General features: G+C 44.3%; 6 protein-coding genes across 6 annotated transcripts; 3 read left to right on the forward strand and 3 right to left on the reverse strand.

Annotated features, from left to right (window-relative positions):
• Positions 1–2494: 2494 nt before the first annotated feature.
• BDB00DRAFT_739690 (uncharacterized protein) lies at positions 2495–4867 on the forward strand (the record flags this gene model as incomplete). The annotated part of the gene is made up of 5 exons (XM_053118437.1): positions 2495–2669; positions 2886–2920; positions 2990–3172; positions 3215–4202; positions 4335–4867. Coding segments are annotated over 5 exons (1914 nt in total), but the record flags the coding sequence as incomplete, so codon positions are not given.
• A 935-nt stretch (positions 4868–5802) lies between these two features.
• BDB00DRAFT_827763 (eukaryotic translation initiation factor eIF2A-domain-containing protein) lies at positions 5803–8771 on the reverse strand. The gene is made up of 10 exons (XM_053123813.1): positions 8550–8771; positions 8379–8448; positions 8206–8277; positions 8002–8117; positions 7339–7920; positions 6734–7254; positions 6582–6651; positions 6455–6505; positions 6246–6370; positions 5803–6132 (listed from the first exon to the last, which is right to left on the reverse strand). The coding sequence occupies exons 1-10, from the start codon at positions 8578–8580 to the stop codon at positions 6067–6069; spliced, it is 1704 nt and encodes a 567-aa protein (XP_052978785.1). The 5' UTR covers positions 8581–8771; the 3' UTR covers positions 5803–6066.
• Positions 8772–8883: 112 nt separating this feature from the next.
• Positions 8884–10379, reverse strand: BDB00DRAFT_883412 (nucleotide-diphospho-sugar transferase; the record flags this gene model as incomplete). Its single annotated transcript, XM_053128232.1, has 6 exons — positions 8884–8972; positions 9050–9219; positions 9290–9375; positions 9463–9647; positions 9756–9838; positions 9964–10379. 6 exons carry the CDS (start codon positions 10377–10379, stop codon positions 8884–8886), a joined length of 1029 nt encoding a protein of 342 aa, XP_052978786.1.
• A 392-nt stretch (positions 10380–10771) lies between these two features.
• Positions 10772–12869, reverse strand: BDB00DRAFT_428483 (nucleotide-diphospho-sugar transferase). Its single transcript, XM_053117353.1, has 4 exons — positions 11972–12869; positions 11483–11890; positions 11222–11388; positions 10772–11018 (listed from the first exon to the last, which is right to left on the reverse strand). The coding sequence occupies exons 1-4, from the start codon at positions 12679–12681 to the stop codon at positions 10879–10881; spliced, it is 1425 nt and encodes a 474-aa protein (XP_052978787.1). The 5' UTR covers positions 12682–12869; the 3' UTR covers positions 10772–10878.
• Positions 12870–13113: 244 nt separating this feature from the next.
• Positions 13114–14838, forward strand: BDB00DRAFT_958129 (nucleotide-diphospho-sugar transferase; the record flags this gene model as incomplete). Its single annotated transcript, XM_053129675.1, has 5 exons — positions 13114–13446; positions 13559–13803; positions 13891–14027; positions 14131–14574; positions 14666–14838. The coding sequence occupies 5 exons, from the start codon at positions 13114–13116 to the stop codon at positions 14779–14781; spliced, it is 1275 nt and encodes a 424-aa protein (XP_052978788.1). The 3' UTR covers positions 14782–14838.
• A 2335-nt stretch (positions 14839–17173) lies between these two features.
• BDB00DRAFT_428535 (kinase-like domain-containing protein) lies at positions 17174–19601 on the forward strand. The gene is made up of 6 exons (XM_053117354.1): positions 17174–17430; positions 17706–17902; positions 18013–18099; positions 18257–18498; positions 18628–19115; positions 19209–19601. Exons 1-6 carry the CDS (start codon positions 17394–17396, stop codon positions 19343–19345), a joined length of 1188 nt encoding a protein of 395 aa, XP_052978789.1. The 5' UTR covers positions 17174–17393; the 3' UTR covers positions 19346–19601.
• The last annotated feature ends 434 nt before the right edge of the window (positions 19602–20035 follow it).

The raw sequence follows: 20035 nt of genomic DNA on the forward strand, positions 1-20035 counted from the left end.
ATGGAGTGTCTGATGGTTTACCACCCCCCCCTCTGGCGTTATCACTCTATTCGTCTTGAAGCACAACAGCAAAACTCTGCTAGACATCTTTCAAATAAAATCTATTAGTAAACGACGTGTCCTGCTTCCAGTACAAGCAGAGGGTGGATTATAGGTGAGTGGTAAACAAACAACGTAAGAGGAGGTCTGGGCGCTTTTTTTTTCTTCTCGCGCGCACGCACACACCCATTTCACTATGTGAGATAAGGTTTTCCAGGCTACAGTAAGAGTATGTGGGAGGAGGGTGGATAGACGGAAGAAACTGCTATATGCGGAAAATAATGGGGGCGCGCGCAGAAAAGCCTCCATACGACTTACCAGCGTTGATTTTTCGCCAGGCGAAAAATCTTTGGGGTTTTTCGCCAGGGCGAAAATAGGCGAAAAAAAGGCGAAAAAAGGCGAAAATTAGAGGCGAAAAATCAATTACTTTATTTGGAAATACATATGAAAATCTAAATCTGTTGAAGGGAGGGGGTGAAAACTTATTTCGCTGTCGCACAGAAACTACTTAGCAGCTGCGCAACAGCTGCGCAGCAGATTTGTCATAAACATCAATCTGCAGCATGCTTTTGGCACGAGTCAATGAAGACCTGACTAATAAGAACCTCGCATTGACCGTTTAATATATTTATCTTGTAATCTTTTCTTTTCTTTATTATCGAAGGAGTAAACCATTTTACTTTTAATAATGAAATTTATTTAACTGCTTATTGGGGTGGTACACAATACTCATTCCTCGTTAAAGGATTTAAATTGTACTCATTCCAATTGCAAGACTATAAAAGCCCTCCATTGTTAAAAAATGTAGCGGGGAATTACCCGCAATTTTCGCCAATTTTCGCCAGGCGAAAATTATGAAGCACTATTTTTCGCCAAGGCGAAAAAGGTATTTTCGCCACTTGGCGAAAATTGCGGTTGGCGAAATTCGTCAACGCTGCGACTTACTAAAAGAAGACAAGGGTCGATGCGTCATTTTACTAAACGCTATTGGCTTTTGTGGAACATTTTTCTTTCAGCACACACTTTTCTGTGTTGTGTTCAACAGTTTGGACGATTGCAGCATTAATGATGTATAATCTGAAACGTTAAAATGGGGGCCGATCGGCGCGATATACTTTTGCTTCGTTATAAGCGTGGCGGAGTCATTGGTGGGGTTGTAAGAGTGGGTATAACAGATATACGATAACAACAACAACAACAACAGGAAGACACTTGGCAGATGAATGGATAAGGATTAGTAAAAATTCACTCCCAGTATTCGAAGCAGAAGAAGAACACACGACGCACACATCTCACGGCGCATCTTTTACCCCCCCCCTTTGGGAGCAGGCAGGCAGGCGCACCTGATGTAATGTACATACATGCAGTCGGTTTCGATATTAGACAAGGAAGAAGAGAGGCGAATCGGAAGAAGCGAAGAGATAAGGAAGAGGAGGTAGAACCCAAGCGCACGAGAGAAGCCTCTCTTTGACTCACCCACTCACTCACTCGTAGAGTGTAGCATCACACTCAGAGAGAGAGAGAGAGAGAGAGAGATGGCGTTCATGCCACGTTACTCTTGCATCTGGTGTAGCCAAAAGTATTAGGTTTTGGCTTTTTTCAGATCGATCCAATTCCCTCATTGTGCCTGGGAACTGACCCAACTGTTTTTAGTTCCCAGCCTTCATTCTCCGACTGGCTCTCTTTTCCAGGCAAAACCATGAACCGAAAATGGGTGTGTGTGTGTGTGTGTCTATAAAAGCCTCCACACCCCACCCGCCTGCCCTTGCCCTGGCTCACCACAATATCCAAATGGAGGGGCTCTTTCGATGACAGCAGGGGCTCTGTGATGCTGTGGCATTGAGTACTTAGGAAGAGATAGAGGAAAAAAGACCAAGAAAAAAGGCGGGCTGGCTTAATGATGGACCAATGGTGGCAGAGTCCTGGGTTCGTCATCGCCTTTTGGTGCTGCTGTATGTAACCTAAAAGGCCAAAATTAGAAATCAGTTCCTACAACCGCCGTTGAGTGTTGTCTGTGTCCGGCCAGTCTTCTTCTCTTTCTCTCTTTCTCTTTCTTTGTTTTTTATTTTATTCTTGAACTACAAAGCAATCTCTCTCTCTTTTGTTTTTTCTCTTACTTTCCTGCACAAACCCAAGCAAAAGCAACTTATAAGCTGCGCAGGTTGCCTGTCTCTTCTATTTATACAACCCTCCCCTCTCTCTCACTTTTTTTTTTTTTTATTTAAAAAACGCTTTTTCATCAACGCCACAGCACACAGACGACCAACCTTTTCTTTTTCACCATCAAATAGCTTAGCACAATCACTAAAAAACTATTGTATACAGCAGTGTGGGGGTAATGAAGACATCGACCAAAGATAACGATGCGCCAAGTCTTCGCTCTTCCAACAACAAACGAACAAAACACCACAAAACAGCATCGTCAGCAGCAGCATCATCATCATCCGCCGCCGCCGCCGCAACAGCAGAAGCACGCTCGGCTGCAAAAGAGAAAAAGTCGCAGCAGGATGATCTAGAGTCGCTTCAAATCACTTTTTACGAGATCGAGTCATGGATCGAAAAGACCACGCCTGTGCTTTCGCGCATGACCAAAGAACTCGATAAGGCTTCCCGCCAATTTGAGAAACGACGTAACGAAATGGCGCTGGAGAAAAAGAAAACCCAACAGCAGCAGCAGCAGCAGCAGCAGCAACAACAGCTACAACAGCAACAGCTACAGTTACAGCAACCCATACCATCAACACAACCACAACAATCGCGTATTCAGCATCAAGTAGTAACTACAACAACATCGGCTTCTCAAATCGCGCCCCAGCTCTTTCAGTCACTGCCGTGGACAACAGAAGGAGGAGCAACAACGACGACATCATCGAACGATCCAGTATCAGCAGTAAGAGCGGCAGCAGCAGCAGCGGGAGGAGGAGGAGGAGGAGGAGGAGGAACACAAAAGGTCGAGGATCGGTCGATGCAGTGGAGCCTTTCGTTTCAACCCGGCAACTCATTGCGACTCGAGACGAACATTACATCCATTGAACAGCTCGTTGAAGCGGTGCGTAAGATACGAGTGCTCGCCAAAGAGCCACGATCGGCATCATCGTCATCATCCAGCAGCAGCGAAGGCGATGATCGAGACGTCGATGACGATAACAACAACAACAACAACAACAACAACCAGGACGACGACAGCGACGAGCTTGCATCAGCATCATCGTCATCCAGCAGTGTCTCAGTCTGGGTGGATCCACTGGAGACGGACCCATCCACCGAATACTGGCACATTGCGATTGGCCGACGTCCACAGACATGTCTGGAAAACTACAAGCACTGCGAAATGAACCTGAGCCGACTGACCGAAGATGTATCTCCCTCGGTGCTCAACTACATTGGCCAGGTGTTTTGGGACTGCCTGCACCCCAAGTTCACATGCGACTGGTATTCGTTTTGGGACAGATCAGGCGATCCGAAAAGGAACCAAGTGTGCATCGATTCTGGATTGGCCGTTGTGTTTTTGCACGTTATCCGTCACGATAATAATGCATGCAACAATGCTCTGGATATAGCGTACTATTACTATGATCGAGCGCGCGAATCGCTCATGGAATTCTTTGACTCGCCCGATTGTGCCACGCTTGAAACCTTGATGAACTTGACACTCTTTTGTATGGTCTGCAAACGGCATTCGCAAGCTCGGATCTACATTAGTCTGGCATTCCGCATGATGTTGGAAATGGGCATGCACCAGCGCAGCAAGTTGCCGACCGATCGCATTTTACGCAAACAGTACCTGAAACTGTACATGGTGCTCTATTACAACGATGTCACGACTTCCATTTACTCGGGGAGTCCGGATCTCATCATGGACAGCGATTGCGACATTGACTTTTACGAAATTCTTCAGCTCAACAAGATATTGCATCGAAACGGCGAGGCGGGCTGTAACGAAAACATGGTCGTCAAGGAAACCTATTTTGTCCATGTGTTGGAACTGGCACGGATCGGTAAAAGAACGCGTCTCATGGTGCGTGACTATGAACAGCAGAACCATCATCATCATCATTCAAAACTGAATCAGAACGGCGAGTTACCGCTACGTTGGGCAAAGAAGATCCAGGCTATTGAGATTGCGCTGGCGCAATGGTTTGATTGTCTTCCAGATTATTATCGTGTGGATCCGCAACCCAAGCCAGTAGTAGTAGCAGCAACGACCTCAACTTCATCTGGATCATCAGCAACAACAACAACAACAACAACAACAACAGCAGCAGCAGCAGCAGCATGTTGCAGTTCTACGCGAGATCGACACCCTATGCCACCAGAAAGGCTACAAGCACAATCCGGATTGCTATTGATGCTACAGTACCAAACCCAATGGATTTTGCTGCACAAGACATTCTTGTCGAATAGCCGAGCCGTTTCTCCGTTCACACCGCCACTCGACTCACCCACGAGCCCCTCGTCACCATCCACGGCCTCGCAACCATGTTTGCCACAGCAGCGCACAGACCGGTCCCGGGCCATCTGCACCGACGCTGCGAACCGCATTGTGGTGCTGGCCGAACTGATCTCGGAACGCTATGGTTGGTGTGTCTGTCAACAATTCATCAACTGCATCTACCAAGCATCGACCATCTATTGCCGCAACGCATTGATCAAGGACGAAGAATGTCGACACCATGCCAAATCCATGATTCACCGTATCATACGTGTACTTGGATCGAATAGTCACAATTACCAAGGTCTACCGAATGATCTTACTGCTTGTTTGCATGAGTTTTTGGCTGGGCATGACATGCAGTCCTCTTCTTCTTCTTCTTCTTCTGAACAAGTACATCAACAACAACAACAACAGATGGAGGAAGATGATGATGGCGGTATACGTTTATTAAACCAGTTCTTTTCTCGCGTGCCAACGTCGTCCACTTTGCCGTGCGTATTGACCGGTTTCAATGATACCCTTCCAAACTCGCCTCATACGTATCGGCAAAGTCTGCACCAGTATCAACAACAGCAACAGCAGAAACAGCAGCAGCAACAACAACAGCAACAAGCAGACAGTCATTCTCCAGTCAAGATGCAGGACATCACACCGTCTGATTGTGCCATGGTCATGGATGGATCGTTGTCGTCCTCGTTGCAAGACATGAAAAACTGGAGGTAGCTAATCGATCTGGTAAATGCGCGGTGTCTGTGTGTTCGTGTGTGTTTTCTGCTTCTTTTGATCTAATCTGTTCGTTCTTTTTTTTTTGTCCTGCAGGTACAAGTTTTCGTCATCCAACGTTGCACAACTCAATCACCGTGTCATGTAAAATGACGTTGGGTAATACCCCATATATCCCCTCACCCACCCACCCACTCACACCTCTCTTTCCTATTGTAACGAAATACACACATCCTCTATAATCTTACAAAGCACATCATCCTCACCTATCATTCTACCATTTCATCTATTTTGTTTTGCTCTTTCTCTCTCTCTCTCTCTCTCTTTCTCTCTCTCCGTTCCCTTTCTTTACTCCACCGGATCTCGCACTCTTGCTCATCATATACTACTTTTGGGAATTCGTGTCATACGTCATTCCCACTGCGCCATATGCTAGTTTCTCATGGGAAAAGAAACAACCCTATTTGGGGAGGATGGGGAATGGGGTGGACAGGGTGAGAGAGAGCGAGACACACACACACGCACGCACACAGCCTAACGCTCTTTCTCTCTTTCTTAATTATCCTTTGTAAATATACGTATAATATCATGGGACAACTGCTCTTTGTTCTTTCCTGTGATCAGTCACCCTTTCTGTACTTGGTTTCTTATGTAATTTGATATAATTTGTTTCTGTAGTAGTAGTAGTAGTAGTAGTAGTAGTAGTAGTAGTAGTAGTAGTAGTATAACAATAGTCATGATGGCTAATAATAATGGACGAAATCGCTTTTGATGAAGTCTCTAATACAAAAATCCCCTCTTGTTTGTCTCTGTTGTTGGTCTTTATACAAATAAAAAAAAGTATGTATTTTTATTTCAATCGATCCTGATTAAAGCTGTTCTCGAAGTGCAGCAATTTCCCGCATCACACTAGCTTCTACCGTCAATTTTTGAAGCTATACAATGGTTGAACATTAAAGCATTAGTTTTCTTCTTCTTCTTGCGCTATAAGCTATTACTACATAAACTTCTCCCCCTCCCCCACCGAAGCTCTTGTTCTGTGATTTACCTGAGCAGCATCCAACTTTTGCCCCCGGCTCTGTTTGTCCCGAATTTCAGCAATCTGTCGCAACTTCTTTTCCAAGTTTCTAATTTTCTTTTGTTTTTCTTCGGGTGTCATGGTGTCCGTCGTTGCTAAGAAATCAACCACAAAAATGCATCTGGGTTAACCAATTGTTGTCATTAATTTTTTTGTGTAACAAAATATGTTCTTCTTACAAGTGGTAAGAGCACCACCATTGGCCGCATTATTGTTCTTGCCGTTTTTGCCTGTCCAAAAAAGAAAAAAGAAAAATTTAGTTCAACCCAATCCCCACCATCAAATAATAGTAGTTTTTTTTTTTACCAGCTGGTGCACCAGGTACTTTGCGCTGTCCACCCACTGAAGGTCCACGACCACTCAAAGCAGCTTCACGCTTAAATAAGAAATGAATAGAGTCGTTCAATGAAATGTACAATAGCAGCAGTTGTTCGTGTAGATAGTGATAAGCCCTTTACCTGAGACAAAGTCGTAGTTCCAGCGACAGTTCCACGCAAATGTGGAGGACGGTAAGCGCCTGTAGATTTGGGCGCAGCGCTCGCAGTCTTGTTACCAGCATTCACCTTGATCGGTTTTGGAGGAGGCGAGGGTGACCGCATAGCAGGGAACTGGCTTGCTGGTTCAGGACGCCAACCGACTTGGAACAATTCATCGACACTCTCTTCATAGATCAAACTACCGCTATGATGCCACATTTTGAAGCCATTGTCGACACGCAAACGTGGGGTAAGTGTGGCAGTCATGATATAGCGACCGCAAGGGGACCACTCACAGTGCGATGCATTGGGTGCTTGGAACGTGTTGATCTTTTTCAACGTCTTGCGGTCCCACAAGTCAATCGTGCCGTTCAAGTTGCCAAAACCGGCCACGGCAACAATGGCACCTTGGGGATTGTATCGGACATAGTTGCGTGGGTCGATACCGAATGTAAAGATGGCGTTGGCACGATGATCGAACAAGGTGGTCTTGGCGGGCATGGCTGATATTATAGAAGAATTTCCGTTTCAATAATTTCCCAAGAGAGAGAGAGAGAGCACACACGGTTGATAGTACTATTACTTACATCCATAGACAACAACAAACTCCTTGGAATCAGGACCCCACGTCACATCATGCACAGCCCCTTCCTTGTCAAGAGGCACACGACAATCAAAATTGCCAGCGACAGCCAGGTAATACAGATTCGTTTCACCATAGTACGATTTGCCCGTCTTGTCCACATCCGTCTGGGTCAACACAAGCAGGTTGGTACCCAAATCATTCCAAAACATTTGCACGCTGTCGGCCTTGTAGAACGTCTTGTTGGAAAGAGCCTGGTTAAAGTTGGGGATACTGTACATTCGCACAATCGCAGGCGCACCTTTCCGTTCAGGGATAAACACGGCCACCGCTGGCGCTTTGCCAGGACTCAACGAAAACTTGGCGACGCCTTCCAACTTTAAACGCGCCCACACGGATTTGCCAACGTTTTTGCTCTCCCAAAACTGAATCTCGCCTGTCACCATTCGAGCACAAAACTTTTCGTCGTCCGTCCACTGGAAGTTCCAGTTGTTCAACTGCTTTTGTGAAAACGACGCAATCTGTTCGCCCGTCTTGGTGTCCCAAATCACCAAATTGCGGCTACCAGAGCCATCTTCTAGTTTCTCTAGTTTTTTTCAAGTATGTATGAGTATGTGCGTTCCCCCAGACTTTTTTTTTTTTTACCGATTGCAGTTTTAAAACTTACTGGGTCGTTCCCAGGTAGCAAGGTAACTGCCCTGTGGCGAAAACCACAAGTCAACGATATTCTCGTGCTTGATCTCGCATCGCTGATTCAACGTCGAAGCATCAAACACCTTTACACTACAAGTGTGTGCACAGCAAACGCGAATGTAAGTAACAGGTAGGGAGACCAAACCCTCATCCCAGCCGCCTACAGTGTGGGGTTTACCTTTCGTTTGTCGCATAGGCGTACGCGTGGCCATGCTTGCTATACTGGAAAGTTCGAGTCGCTGTCTCTGGCCTAATAATTTAAAAAAAACAAAATGACGTTTTGTTTTTGTCAGCATCTTTAAAAGTTGAAACTCTCCAAAATTATTAAAAAAGGAGGTTGGTTCCTTTTACTTTTCGAAACCCTTGATGGGCTTGTAGTCGGGATGACCGGACCAAACTGTCAGTTCTTTTTGCGATCGATCTGTAATTTTAGGGGGGGAACACAAAAAGAAAACATGAGTCGAGAAACATAAGAGTATGGACCTGCACCCGAGATTTAAAAAAAGAATTCGTAGTTTTTACAAGAGAACTGAGTGGTATGCTGCGAGGCCATGATGAAAGGGAGAGGAGGCAAAGAGAGGAGAGAGAGAGAGGAAAAAGAAAAGGGCAGATGCAAAAGTGGCTCAGTGAAGCACTTCACCACGCTGAGTCTGACTGAGCCTTAATCCGGTTCTCCTGTCAAGCTAACTACTTAGCATCAAAAACAAATGCTAAAACAACAGGTCCTGTTACGTAAGTTAGGGTAGGCTAAATGTTTATTATTGCTATTATGAAAAAAGTAGTGTAATTATTGGGTGTTGCCAGGGGGGGTGATATTTACAGCCATCCTCATTCTCTTGTTATATAAAAGAGAAATTTAATCTTCCTGTGGCGTGGTGATGTAGTCGTTCACTGTGGTGTTGGTCACTTGCAGGTATTTCGTGATGCAGCTTCCGTCCACATAATCTAATGTTGAGAATAGAGTGGGGCAGCATTCAGTCTCTATCAATTGTTCCAAAAAGCCAACAGCCTTGTGGACTTACCAAAAGAGGTGATGGGATCGCAATAGCATTTGCCGTGCACAAGCCAGTCAGGTTCTGTAGGACAATGTTCGAAATTGTCATGCTTGTACCCGATATCGTAGAACCAATGGACTTCACTGGCACCAAGCATAAGTGCTACAGCGATCGAGTGTACAGGTGCATCACCCCATCTAACATTATATCAACTCCTTGTAAGTTTAAGAAACTACCACCAACCCCGCCCCCCATTGAACTATATACCGTTCATAAAAGAAACCACCGGCTTGGTCAAGGTGACGGAAATACGCTTGATATCTTTCTGAGCGCAGGAATGAGACCGAGCCAATCTTATCAATTCAAGTGAAATAAATAATTTTAAGTCTCATATTGTTTGTTGGTGGCAATGAACGCAAACTTGGACGACGACACATTACCTCAAAATTACTCCAAAAGTGGCACAAGTTATACGACAAGCCATTGTCGTTTGTGATGACCTTGAACAGACTGTCCGGGTTTGTCTTTGGGTATATGTACTCTGGATGGTCTTTCACAAAATCCATAGTCGTGTCCCACAATGTAGGCACTGTTGCATAAAATTCCTCTAAAGCGATTGTGAAACCTATCAACGTGTTTTTCCACATTAGCATTCCTCCCCCTCCCTCCTATTGTGTGTGTGTGTGTGTGTGTAACACCCAACCCCCACTTTAATAAGGTTTGCTATACTTGCCATACTTCAAATCGCGTTCTTGCATTACACGGAAAGGATCGTATTCAATGTCGCAAGAAAACTTGACTCCAGGTTCAACCCGCCTATCAAATATAGAACCACAGTGTCAGCGTGGCCGTCACTTTTTTGTCAATCGAGTCTCTTGGGTAACCCCCCCACAGTGTGGTGAGGGGGAAATTACCCTCAAGAACAACAACAACAACTATACCAGTAATAATCAAGTCCATCCAACAACGGATGCTGGACAAAGAATCCAGACTGGAAACGACACATGTGGCGATAACTTTCACTGCCACCATACACGATATTCTGGTCGACCATGGCTTGACGACATTCTTTGGCATAGGTTTGATTGACCCAGTCAGGATAACTCCAATGTTCCACAGGGACTTGACCATAGAAGGTTTCGGCATCGGTCATTGAACGCGTCAGGTTCTTGAATTCCTCTGTGAATGGTTCCTCGTTGAGAAAGATCCATGAGTACTTGTATTTGTGGTTGAACCGGTCTTCCAAATAGCGCATCGATGATCGCATCGCATGTACTTCTCTGTTGCGTGCCAAGGCAACAAATGCTCCTTTGACACGCGGTGGCTGTTGTTGTTGATGTTGTTGCTGCACCACCATTGCTTTGGCCGGTTGCTGCTGCTGCTGTGCTACGAGTACTGGAGAGGATGGGATGATGTTCTTGTCTGGTGATTGATCTTGCAATGCTGCTGCTCCTTGATGAGAGCCACTACTGACGCGCCGTGCGGTATTGATCAGAGCTTCATAGCATTCTCTCGAGGAAAGACATCCAATGTCGTTGCCGCTGTGCGATATCCATAGCCATGTAATTGCAGACGCAATGACGGTCAAGAAAAAGAGACGGATTGTCCAACGGGACATGCATTGTCGCGCTGGATGAAACATAGTGAGAGAATATATGTGTGTGGAATATGCTGACGAGAGATCAAAGGAAAAGAGGGACGATTTCTCTTGAAAGGTCGGTGGTTATTGTATTAATAGTATCAACAGTTGCTATGGTATTTCGATTGTATAAGCGAATAGAGGGAGAGTAAATATGCGCGGTTTTCACACATCAAGAATGCTTCAAAGTTATGGGATAATAACAAATGTGTCTAAATTAGGCGTAGAGTCTACTTAGTAGCGAGTCCGTCCGACCGGCACTACTAAGATGGTTACGTGTAAATTGCACCATCTCGCTAATTCTATCTTTGTCAATGTGCAGCAGCATGCTTATCGTGCAGCTGTCCTTATTGAAATCTAGTCCAGCCAAGCAAAGAGCCAGGGTGAGTGTGCGTATTTTTTTTATATAACGGACATCGTTGTCGTTGTTGTTTTTGTTGTCGCTTTTAGTGCCCACCCCCTACCTCTCCCTTGCACTCCTCCTCCACCCACATTTCATCATGCCACATGCATGAAAATATATGCACAGACACCAACCTACGCATTTTATCTTTCTTTACCTGAATTTAGTTCTACATCGCAATAGCAACGTGGATAATAGGCCGTCAAACTTAAAGGACAGTGGTTTCCCAATCGATATTCATAGCCGATCTCATGGAAAAAGTGAAGTTCTTGGCGTTTCAAGAACATGGCTGCTGCCATTGTCATTACGGATCCATCACTCCACCTATCAACCCAAATAGAGAACGGGAAAAGAAATGCGAACTAAATAACTTTTCGTTTTTAAAATGGGGACATCAAAATGATAAATAACAACGTACCGTTCGTAAAAGAATCCACCCGAATAATCCAGAAATGCAAAATACGTCTGATACTCCTCTGATCGTAAGAACGACAAATCGACAATGTGAAAGTTGGACCAAATATGGCAATAATTGAAACCGGAGGAGGAACCCACGTCATCAAATAACCATGGCAGGATCGTTTCGTGTGAGGGCCGAACATGGTTGGGGAATTGAAGTGCGAATTGTGATGTGATGGGCCACAAGCTTGTCATGGTATTGTTTTCTTCCTGGCTTGTCATGACGAATCCGAGCGTCTTGTTACGCTCTTTCATTTGTAAGAAAGGATCTACCATGTCACAACTGTAGTGAGAGCCAGGTTCGACACGCCAACTGTAGTCTGCATTCTGTAAAAGCGGATGATGAAAGTAAAAGCCAGCGTGATATCTGCAAAAACAAGACAACAACACGTTGGCCAAAGATGTTTATTGGATAGACACTCCCCCCCACCCCCAGTACTAAACATACCGTGCACTAAAGTGGAACGATGGACTGGCCCCTTGGGTGACTTTGTTGTTCGCCATCATACCCAACGCAAGTTCTGCTTGTGACGCTGGAATCCACTCCGGGTAATCCCATGTCTCGCGGTCGACTCTTCCAAAAAAGATGGGTGCATCATCCGTAGTCTTGGCCAAATATCTCCGGAAATCCCGGTTTAGGTATTGATTGCTCAGGATGACCCATGGGTAACCCGCCTTGTGATTGAACCTGTCTTGGACGCTTTTGATCGCACTCCGTGCCTTTTGCAGATCTTCGTTGCTTACAAACATGTACAATACACCTTTTACGGGCAAATGATGCCATACACCGTCGTCGATCCATGGTGTTGTCGTACCATACGCATTGTCCATTTCGTCTTTATCGAATAAATGATCCACCATGGCGTGTTCAGGTTGTGGTAATAATGGGTTATCGTCATTGTCATTGTTTGCTGTAGGATCGTACTTGTTGCTACACAGTGATCGAAGGATGAAATCGGCGTCTCGTGAATTCAGTGAGGATGTTACAAGGCTGCTGCTGCTGAAGGGTATGGCTAGAAACAAGACTGGTATGGATACAAGGACGAATAACACCAATCCGGCTAAGGACCAGCGTAGTATTCGTCGGGGTGGTATTGTTGCTTTTGCCTTTGCCGACGGATCTCGCAGATGCAGCGCGCCATTCTGTGAGCGTAGCATGATGATGAAAGGATTGCAAGAAAGTAAAAGAGGGCAAAAAGTAGTAGCCAGACCAGAAAGAAGTGAAAGGAAGTTTGACAAGAGAGCGGGGACACAAAAAGGATTAATGCGTATAAGTAGAGTTATGCAGGAACGCCCCTCTCTACCCCCCCTTGGATTTTCCTTTTTAATAAAGCAATGGCGAACGGCAAGAAAATTTTATTAGACAAAATGGACATATCAGAAATAATAAAACAAAGAGAATGCTCGTCCGGCTTGGTCAAGAACCAAATTGCTCTTCGTTTCCCACATCTTTCGGACGATTAGCTTTCTCTCTGACTATGTTAGCCCAGCTATACGCGCCACAGCACACTATAGATTATTGAGATGTCACGTCGCTACTTTTCTCTCTCTCTCTCTCTTTCTCTCCTTTTCTTTTCTCATTGACACAAGATGTTATCCATAACACGTCGATCGTCGTGTTACTGGCTCCAGATCGTCTTTATTATACACATACTTGGAGCCATTTGGTATGTCGTATACCGTCCTACGCTGGTGCTACCATGGCAGCATCGCCACCAAAGAGGACACATTGGCGATGATGGCGACGGTCTTTTCGCCGCACTCGACGACAGCCGTTCTTGGACCACGGGTCCTCCACACAACCCAAACCAGCTTACCGTCCAACTTCCACCCGCAAGCAACCGTACGCCGCGCGTCAATGCTGGGTTTGTTGTCCTTGTCAGGAACACGGAATTGGGTGAAATGCTCGAGTCCATGTATGAAGTTGGCAAGTGCATAGCTTTTGCTTCTTCTCGATCTTTTCATTTGGGTGTCGCACAGAAAGAGACACGCTAACAGAGACACTCTTCTGTTATTATTACTCTTATTATTAGAGGAACGATTCAACAGAAAGTTCGATTATCCATGGCTGTTTCTGAATGAAGAACCGTTCACTGAAGAGTTCAAACGAAGGACTACTGCAGCAACAAACGCAAAGACGCATTTTGGATTTGTGGATGAGTCCATGTGGTCTTATCCGACGTGGATCAACCAGACGCTTGCTGCAGAACAGCGGGAAAAAATGCGTGGACTTCCTTATGGCGCAAGCGAAAGCTATCGCCACATGTGTCGTTTTCAAAGGTAAACTGGAAATATACAACAAATGATGGTGTGAGTAGTTTGCAGGTTGTTTTGCAAAGAAGTCAAAATAACAATCTTTGTATACAGTGGCTTTTTTTGGCGTCATCCTCTGTTTTTAGAGCTTGGATGGGAGTACTACTGGCGCGTCGAACCACATGTACGATACTATTGCGAATTAGACTACGATCCATTCTTGTACATGAAACAAAACAACAAGAAATACGGTAAAGAGGAAGGAGAGACAATGATGGGGAAAAAGGCGTGGGGGATGGATTGAAAGTATAAAAAATACCAGCGTCTTTTTTTCTTAACCCCTCTTATTAACAGGATTCACGATTTCCTTTGTCGAAAACGGCGGCACGATCCCTACGCTCTGGGAAGCCATCCGTCGCTTTGTGACAGCCACCGAAATCTATGGCCAAAACCAATTCGCCCTCAAAACCAAAGACACGTTGTACCGTTTTATCACGGACGAAAACGGCGAGCAATACAATCAATGTCACTTCTGGACCAATTTTGAAATTGCACGGACCGACTTGTGGCAATCAGACACGTATCAAAAGCTTTTCGAGTTTTTAGACAGGTCGGGTGGATTTTTTTATGAACGATGGGGCGATGCACCAGTGCATTCCATTTTCGCTGCCTTGTTTCTTCACAAGGACGAGTTTCACTATTTCCATGACATTGGTTATAAGCATTCAGTGTATGAACATTGTCCGGAATCGGACACACTTGCTGACAAGTGTTTTTGTAATCCAGCGAATACGTTAGGTATGGGGAACATTAGGAGCATGGTTTTTCCAATGCGCTGTGTTGGTAATGAGTGTAAATATTGACACCGTTCACCGCATAAATGCTATAGATTACAAGGATCCAATGAGTTGCTTGACACGGTACATGGATGCGCTTGCTGAGAACAGCGTTGACAAGGACACGACTGTCGGACAGTTGCTGCGCTTGCCAGGCGTAGCCGCATAATGATTTTTTTTTCTCAAGCACACACATAATAAAACGATTGCATTAACTCATCTTCATCCATACAAAACACACGCATATTGTAAATCTACTTGTTTTGTAAACCATCTCTTCCTTTATCTTTATTTTGCTCTCAAGGCTTCTAAATCACTATTATAATTGGGTGTTCCTAAGAGTTATTCGTTAAGCAGAGATAATCTTTTCCGTTTCATAATCTGCATGTTAGAAACAACACTTGGATAAGTCCGAGTAACGATTTACCGTATGTGTTGTACATCACTGATTTTTATGTTAAGCGATTCCTTAAATCTTTCGTTCAATAAGGGACACAACAACAGACTATTTTGGGTGAAATGATTAAATCTCTGATAGAAGCAACAAAGTAGTCCATGAGTCAGTCTAGGGATAACGATTGAGCATATTGTATCTATAAACGGATAAATATACAATCATACTTGGCATTGATTAAAGTAGACTGAACTTTTATATCTTGTCGATGGGCCATGTAGACTCTGTGGTTACTGTTGCAATATCAATTATCTAAAGTGGATTCCTCCTCCTGATCAAGGTATCCAAAGCGACACGTCTAATTATGCACGTTGCTAGGCTTTATCATGTTGGACGATAGTTGCTAGACGATGTTCCTTATCGCTTGCCAAGGTTTCATCCTTGAGGGTTTGAAATACGCTAGATGTAGTGTAACCAGCGACTGCAGAAAAAAAAAAAAGGAGCGTAGCACGCGTCATGCTGAGTCTTGCAGACAAACAAGTCTACATAGGAGCCCACCTAATGTAAAAGATGCTAGCACAAGTGGCTCTATTTCAGTAAACCTGAATATGATTGTTTGGTATGATCTTTTGGATCAGCCACAAAAAAAAAAGCTTTCTGACTTACAGTAATTCACTTCCTCACCGTCGCTTACTACAGTACTACATATTATACAATCAGTTGAGATTGGCTTGCATAAGCTCTAAGGAAGAAAGAAGACGCTTTACTGCAGATTATTAGTCCATAAACGACGTGTCGATTGACGGCTCTCAGCAGCAAGAACGTAAGCGACATGATGTTAGACACTCTTAAACTTATGCAACCTGCATGTGGACCTGCGGTCAATCATGATCACACGGTATGTATATTCTGTCTGTGCGTTATACTTGACTTATGATACATGTGCATAAAGCGTAAGTCTCGTATTACATAGTTGATCGTAGCAGCAGTAATAAGTGGCGTGTAGTACTATTATAACTATGAGAGTCATTGCTCGTTATTCATGATAAGGATAGCAAAGACTCCTGGGTTCAAAGTGGTGGGACATGTAGGCCATACAATCCCTTTCTTGTTTCGATTTTAATCAAGGTGCAATTTAATCTCGAAAAATATATATATATATATATATATAAATAAAGCGCCAGTGTAACCATGGAACGAAACGATACAGCATAGACTACAACCTCTCGATATATACTACGATGCAGCGTGATTATTCTGTTCTTGCCGTGCGTCATGACTTTAACACAGGCAGACTTCTTTTTTCCCTTAACATGCCACATAATAATAACAACAATGTGCCGGGGGGGGGGTGTTGGCAGCAACACGATCTCATAAACGTGCGACGAGATCAAATCAATCAATCCTGATGTGCCGGAAAACAATGACTCAAAAGTGTGTAAACAAAAGTTTTTATAGCTCAAATAAGCTTTTTCCCGCTGATTGTCTAATTGTTGCTAGTAGACGCAACATCGCCCAAAGCATGACGACAAGGATACACACAAGGACGTGTTTTGCTCAAAGCAACACGAGAAACCTAAAGTAAGTGGTGCTTCTTTTTATTCCTGGAGTCGCCGTGTTTTTTTTGTCGTGGATTTAAACAAAATAGGCGCTACGCCTTGATGTTGCCAAAACAAGAATGCAGTCAGTCAGGCATTTTCAAATAACGTTTAGCGGGATTCTAGGCTAAAATGCTATGTGTAGCATGTATACCCCCACCCACCCACAGTCACCAAGAGCGGGAGAGAGAGAGGGAAGCGGGGTGAGGAACCCCCATTGGGCACCTGTCCAAGCAAGCTGCTCTTTTTTCCCTTTTCTTCCTCCTCTCTCCCTCTCTTCTTTTCCTCTTACCCTTTGCCTCGTTTTGATCCAGAAAGTGCATTTCGGATTGAGAAGGAAGAACGATAAAAAGAAAGAAAGCAACTCATTCACGTATTTGACTCACACCATTGCTAGCTTGCCTCTCCCCCTCCCTCCAGTCAGTCAAACAAATAACGGGGCGAAAAGTCGAACTCCCCCTCCTCCTCCTTTCTCTCGCTCTTTTTTTTTATTAACCTTTTCACCATTCGGTGTTGTGTGCTTACCATTTCTCGGATCCAAAAGCAGCTACGAAACGGGGTTTAACGATTGTTTGAATTACACGAAACCGACAATTTCGATCCAACAACAACAACAACAACCCAAAACACAATTCGAAACGCAATACCGCTTCTTCGTCAACAAGTCCACTTTGCTCTTTTTGACATTCCTTCCCCCCCTTCTCCCTACTCTCTCACACACACACTCTCTCTATATATATCACTTTACATTACGTTCTTTTCGTTCTAATATACACATTCATACACACAATGTCTGCTACAAGCTTCAGTCAATTCCGTTTTTCAGGTAAAAGAACTCTATTCTGATATATACCCCATAGGAAGGGAGCAAGAGGGACCCGAGTTATTTTCTCTCTTTGTTCCCGTGGCTCTTTTTGGAACCGGAAAGGGGATGCATGCATATTAGCCAAAAAAAAAAAAAAAAAGGGAGAGACCCGGATTGGGAGGAGGAGTCATTGTAATTATTGCACTTTGACCTCTCTTGATACAAAAAGCGCATTACTAATCCCCTCCCCCCTTCCTACACGTTTATACATATATACATATATATATTTATAAAAGCAGGGGATGCAAACGAAGCGTCAAGGACTGTGCGCGTCGCAGCCAAAGATGGCCGAACTGGCCAAGATATTCAGCTTTATTATACGAACCACAAAGTGATCGGCAACGGCTCTTTTGGTGTTGTTTACCAAGCCAAGCTTGCACACAGTGGAGAGGATGCGGCCATCAAGAAAGTCTTGCAGGACAAGAGATTCAAGGTAGAGTGAGTCAGTTCTCGGTGGTCGTGATTGCGTAGAAAGCCAAAAAAAGAGAAAAGAGTTAATGTGTAGGTGGTGGTGGCTGATGAGATGATACGCGATGTTATTAGAACCGTGAGCTGCAGATCATGAAAGTCATGAGCCATCCCAATGTGTGCGGCTTAAAGGCATATTTCTATACACAAGGCGATACCAAGGTAAGATAGCAACGTCAAAAGAAAAAAGTGGAACTGGAGTTGCAAAAGAGGGGAAGAAAGAGATAGAAAAAGGGCCATTCATGTTCACGCGGAAACTCTTTCTCTTTGTATTTGCTGTGATTGGTTCCTCAACATGTTATCAAAACCATTTTCAAAGAAAGACGAAGTGTACCTGAACCTAGTGATGGAATACGTACCCGAAACAGTGTATCGCGTATCGCGCCATTATGCCAAGATCAAGCAGCCCATCCCGATGCTCCTCATCAAGCTATACATGTACCAGCTCTTCCGAGCATTGGCTTACTCACACACGCTGGGCATCTGCCATCGTGACATCAAGCCCCAGAACCTGTTGGTCAGCCCTGTCACCGGTGTTCTCAAGTTGTGTGATTTTGGAAGGTAAAAAAACATCTCGCTATTATCATAGAGTACGTAGCATATAACACAGAGGGTGCTAGTGATGTTTGTTACTCAAAACTTCTTTTTTTCTTGTAACTCCTGTGTGTTACAACAAATATATATATCCAGTGCAAAGATTCTGGTGGCGAGCGAACCTAATGTATCATATATCTGCTCACGCTATTATCGAGCACCGGAACTGATCTTTGGCGCCACAAGCTATACTACAGCAATTGATATATGGTCGGCAGGTTGTGTGATGGGCGAGTTCTTACTGGGACAACCGTTGTTCCCTGGCGAGAGCGGCATTGATCAGCTGGTGGAAATCATCAAGATCCTGGGAACGCCGTCAAAAGAACAGATTGCCAAAATGAATCCACACTATGTCGACCACAAGTTCCCTCAGATCAAGCCACATCCATTCTCAAAAGTGTTTCGATCGCGAGTGCAGCCCGAAGCAATTGATCTCATCTCTCGTGTGCTTCAATACGATCCACAGGCAAGATTAACAGCAAGTGAGGCACTGGTCGATCCGTTTTTTGATGAATTGCGGAATCCGGATACCAAGCTGTCGACAGGACGAGAACTCCCGCCTCTTTTTGACTTTACTGCTGAAGGTAACGTATGATTGAACGCGTGTGCTTGTGTTACGTGAAATGGGGGGGTTTTTTTTGACACAATCATGGCTCATCAATTTTGCTTATATTCAGAATTATCCATTCGTCCTGATCTGATACACAAACTTGTTCCTTCTCATTGCCACGAAAAACTCTTGTTCCGAGGAATCGATGTACACAACTTTCAACCCATCCCACTAGAGAAAATGCGCTTACCCTCCCTCGACTGAATCCCACAACAACAATACAAGTTGATTTTATATATTTCAAATCCAATCCTGTGGGAAGGGTTCTCTCGTTTCGGGTTGGCCATCTTATGTGATGTTTTTACAAGGGAATGGGGTTTTAATTCAAATGGTGGGGAAAGAGGGGACGCGACTTTACTGGTCGTATATATAGCAGCTCTATGTTAGTTCTATCGAGACACAGAACGGATGGTGTATCAAGCAGATGTATCTATAATATTGGAAGGAGCAAGACTGTTACCGGTTTACTAGTGGCTCTGTCAAAATTTGAGAGAAATATGCGAGGATTGCTTTCGACGCGATTTTATCACCTTGTTCGGTAGCTAATGCTTCTTCAACACTCGGAAGTTAGCTCCCAGTATGTTCGTGTAAGCTCAGGGTACGTGACTGGATGGTTCGCACGTGGCAGCCATCATAGTGTCGTTTAACTTTTGCATCCTCTAAGGAACATATGGTTTACCTTTCAAGACATTTGCAACGTCCCATTCTACCAAACATAAAGCCCAGTGCTCTGCTTAGCATAGAATGGAACCATGCATCAGTTTCAGTACTTGATATTTATAGGTCCAAAACGGCAAAGAGCAATAATACAGGTCTCTTTCCTTACCTTCAGGATGTATTAAAGATATCATTGATATGCATCCAATGTTGCTTGAGTAAATGAACTGATACTAT

Source organism: Zychaea mexicana, assembly GCF_025766255.1.
Source record: "Zychaea mexicana strain RSA 1403 chromosome Unknown BDB00scaffold_46, whole genome shotgun sequence".
NCBI classification, from domain to species: Eukaryota; Fungi; Mucoromycota; class Mucoromycetes; order Mucorales; family Lichtheimiaceae; genus Zychaea; species Zychaea mexicana.

Bases quoted from the DNA above. Each gene is read 5' to 3' on its own strand.
- BDB00DRAFT_428483 (XM_053117353.1), bottom strand. From the start codon at position 12,681: ATGCTACGCTCACAGAATGGCGCGCTGCATCTGCGAGATCCGTCGGCA. The intron at 11,891-11,971 runs GTATGTTTAGTA...TTGTTTTTGCAG, and splicing joins TCGTTCCACTTTAGTGCACG to ATATCACGCTGGCTTTTACT. The intron at 11,019-11,221 runs GTAAAGAAAGAT...TGGCTGGACTAG, and splicing joins CGATGTAGAACTAAATTCAG to ATTTCAATAAGGACAGCTGC.
- BDB00DRAFT_827763 (XM_053123813.1), bottom strand. From the start codon at position 8,580: ATGGCCTCGCAGCATACCACTCAGTTCTCTT. The intron at 8,449-8,549 runs GTAAAAACTACG...CTAAAATTACAG, and splicing joins GCATACCACTCAGTTCTCTT to ATCGATCGCAAAAAGAACTG. The intron at 7,255-7,338 runs GTAAGTAATAGT...CTATAATATCAG, and splicing joins GTTTGTTGTTGTCTATGGAT to CCATGCCCGCCAAGACCACC.
- BDB00DRAFT_428535 (XM_053117354.1), top strand. From the start codon at position 17,394: ATGTCTGCTACAAGCTTCAGTCAATTCCGTTTTTCAG. The intron at 17,903-18,012 runs GTAGAGTGAGTC...CGATGTTATTAG, and splicing joins TGCAGGACAAGAGATTCAAG to AACCGTGAGCTGCAGATCAT. The intron at 18,100-18,256 runs GTAAGATAGCAA...CCATTTTCAAAG, and splicing joins ATACACAAGGCGATACCAAG to AAAGACGAAGTGTACCTGAA.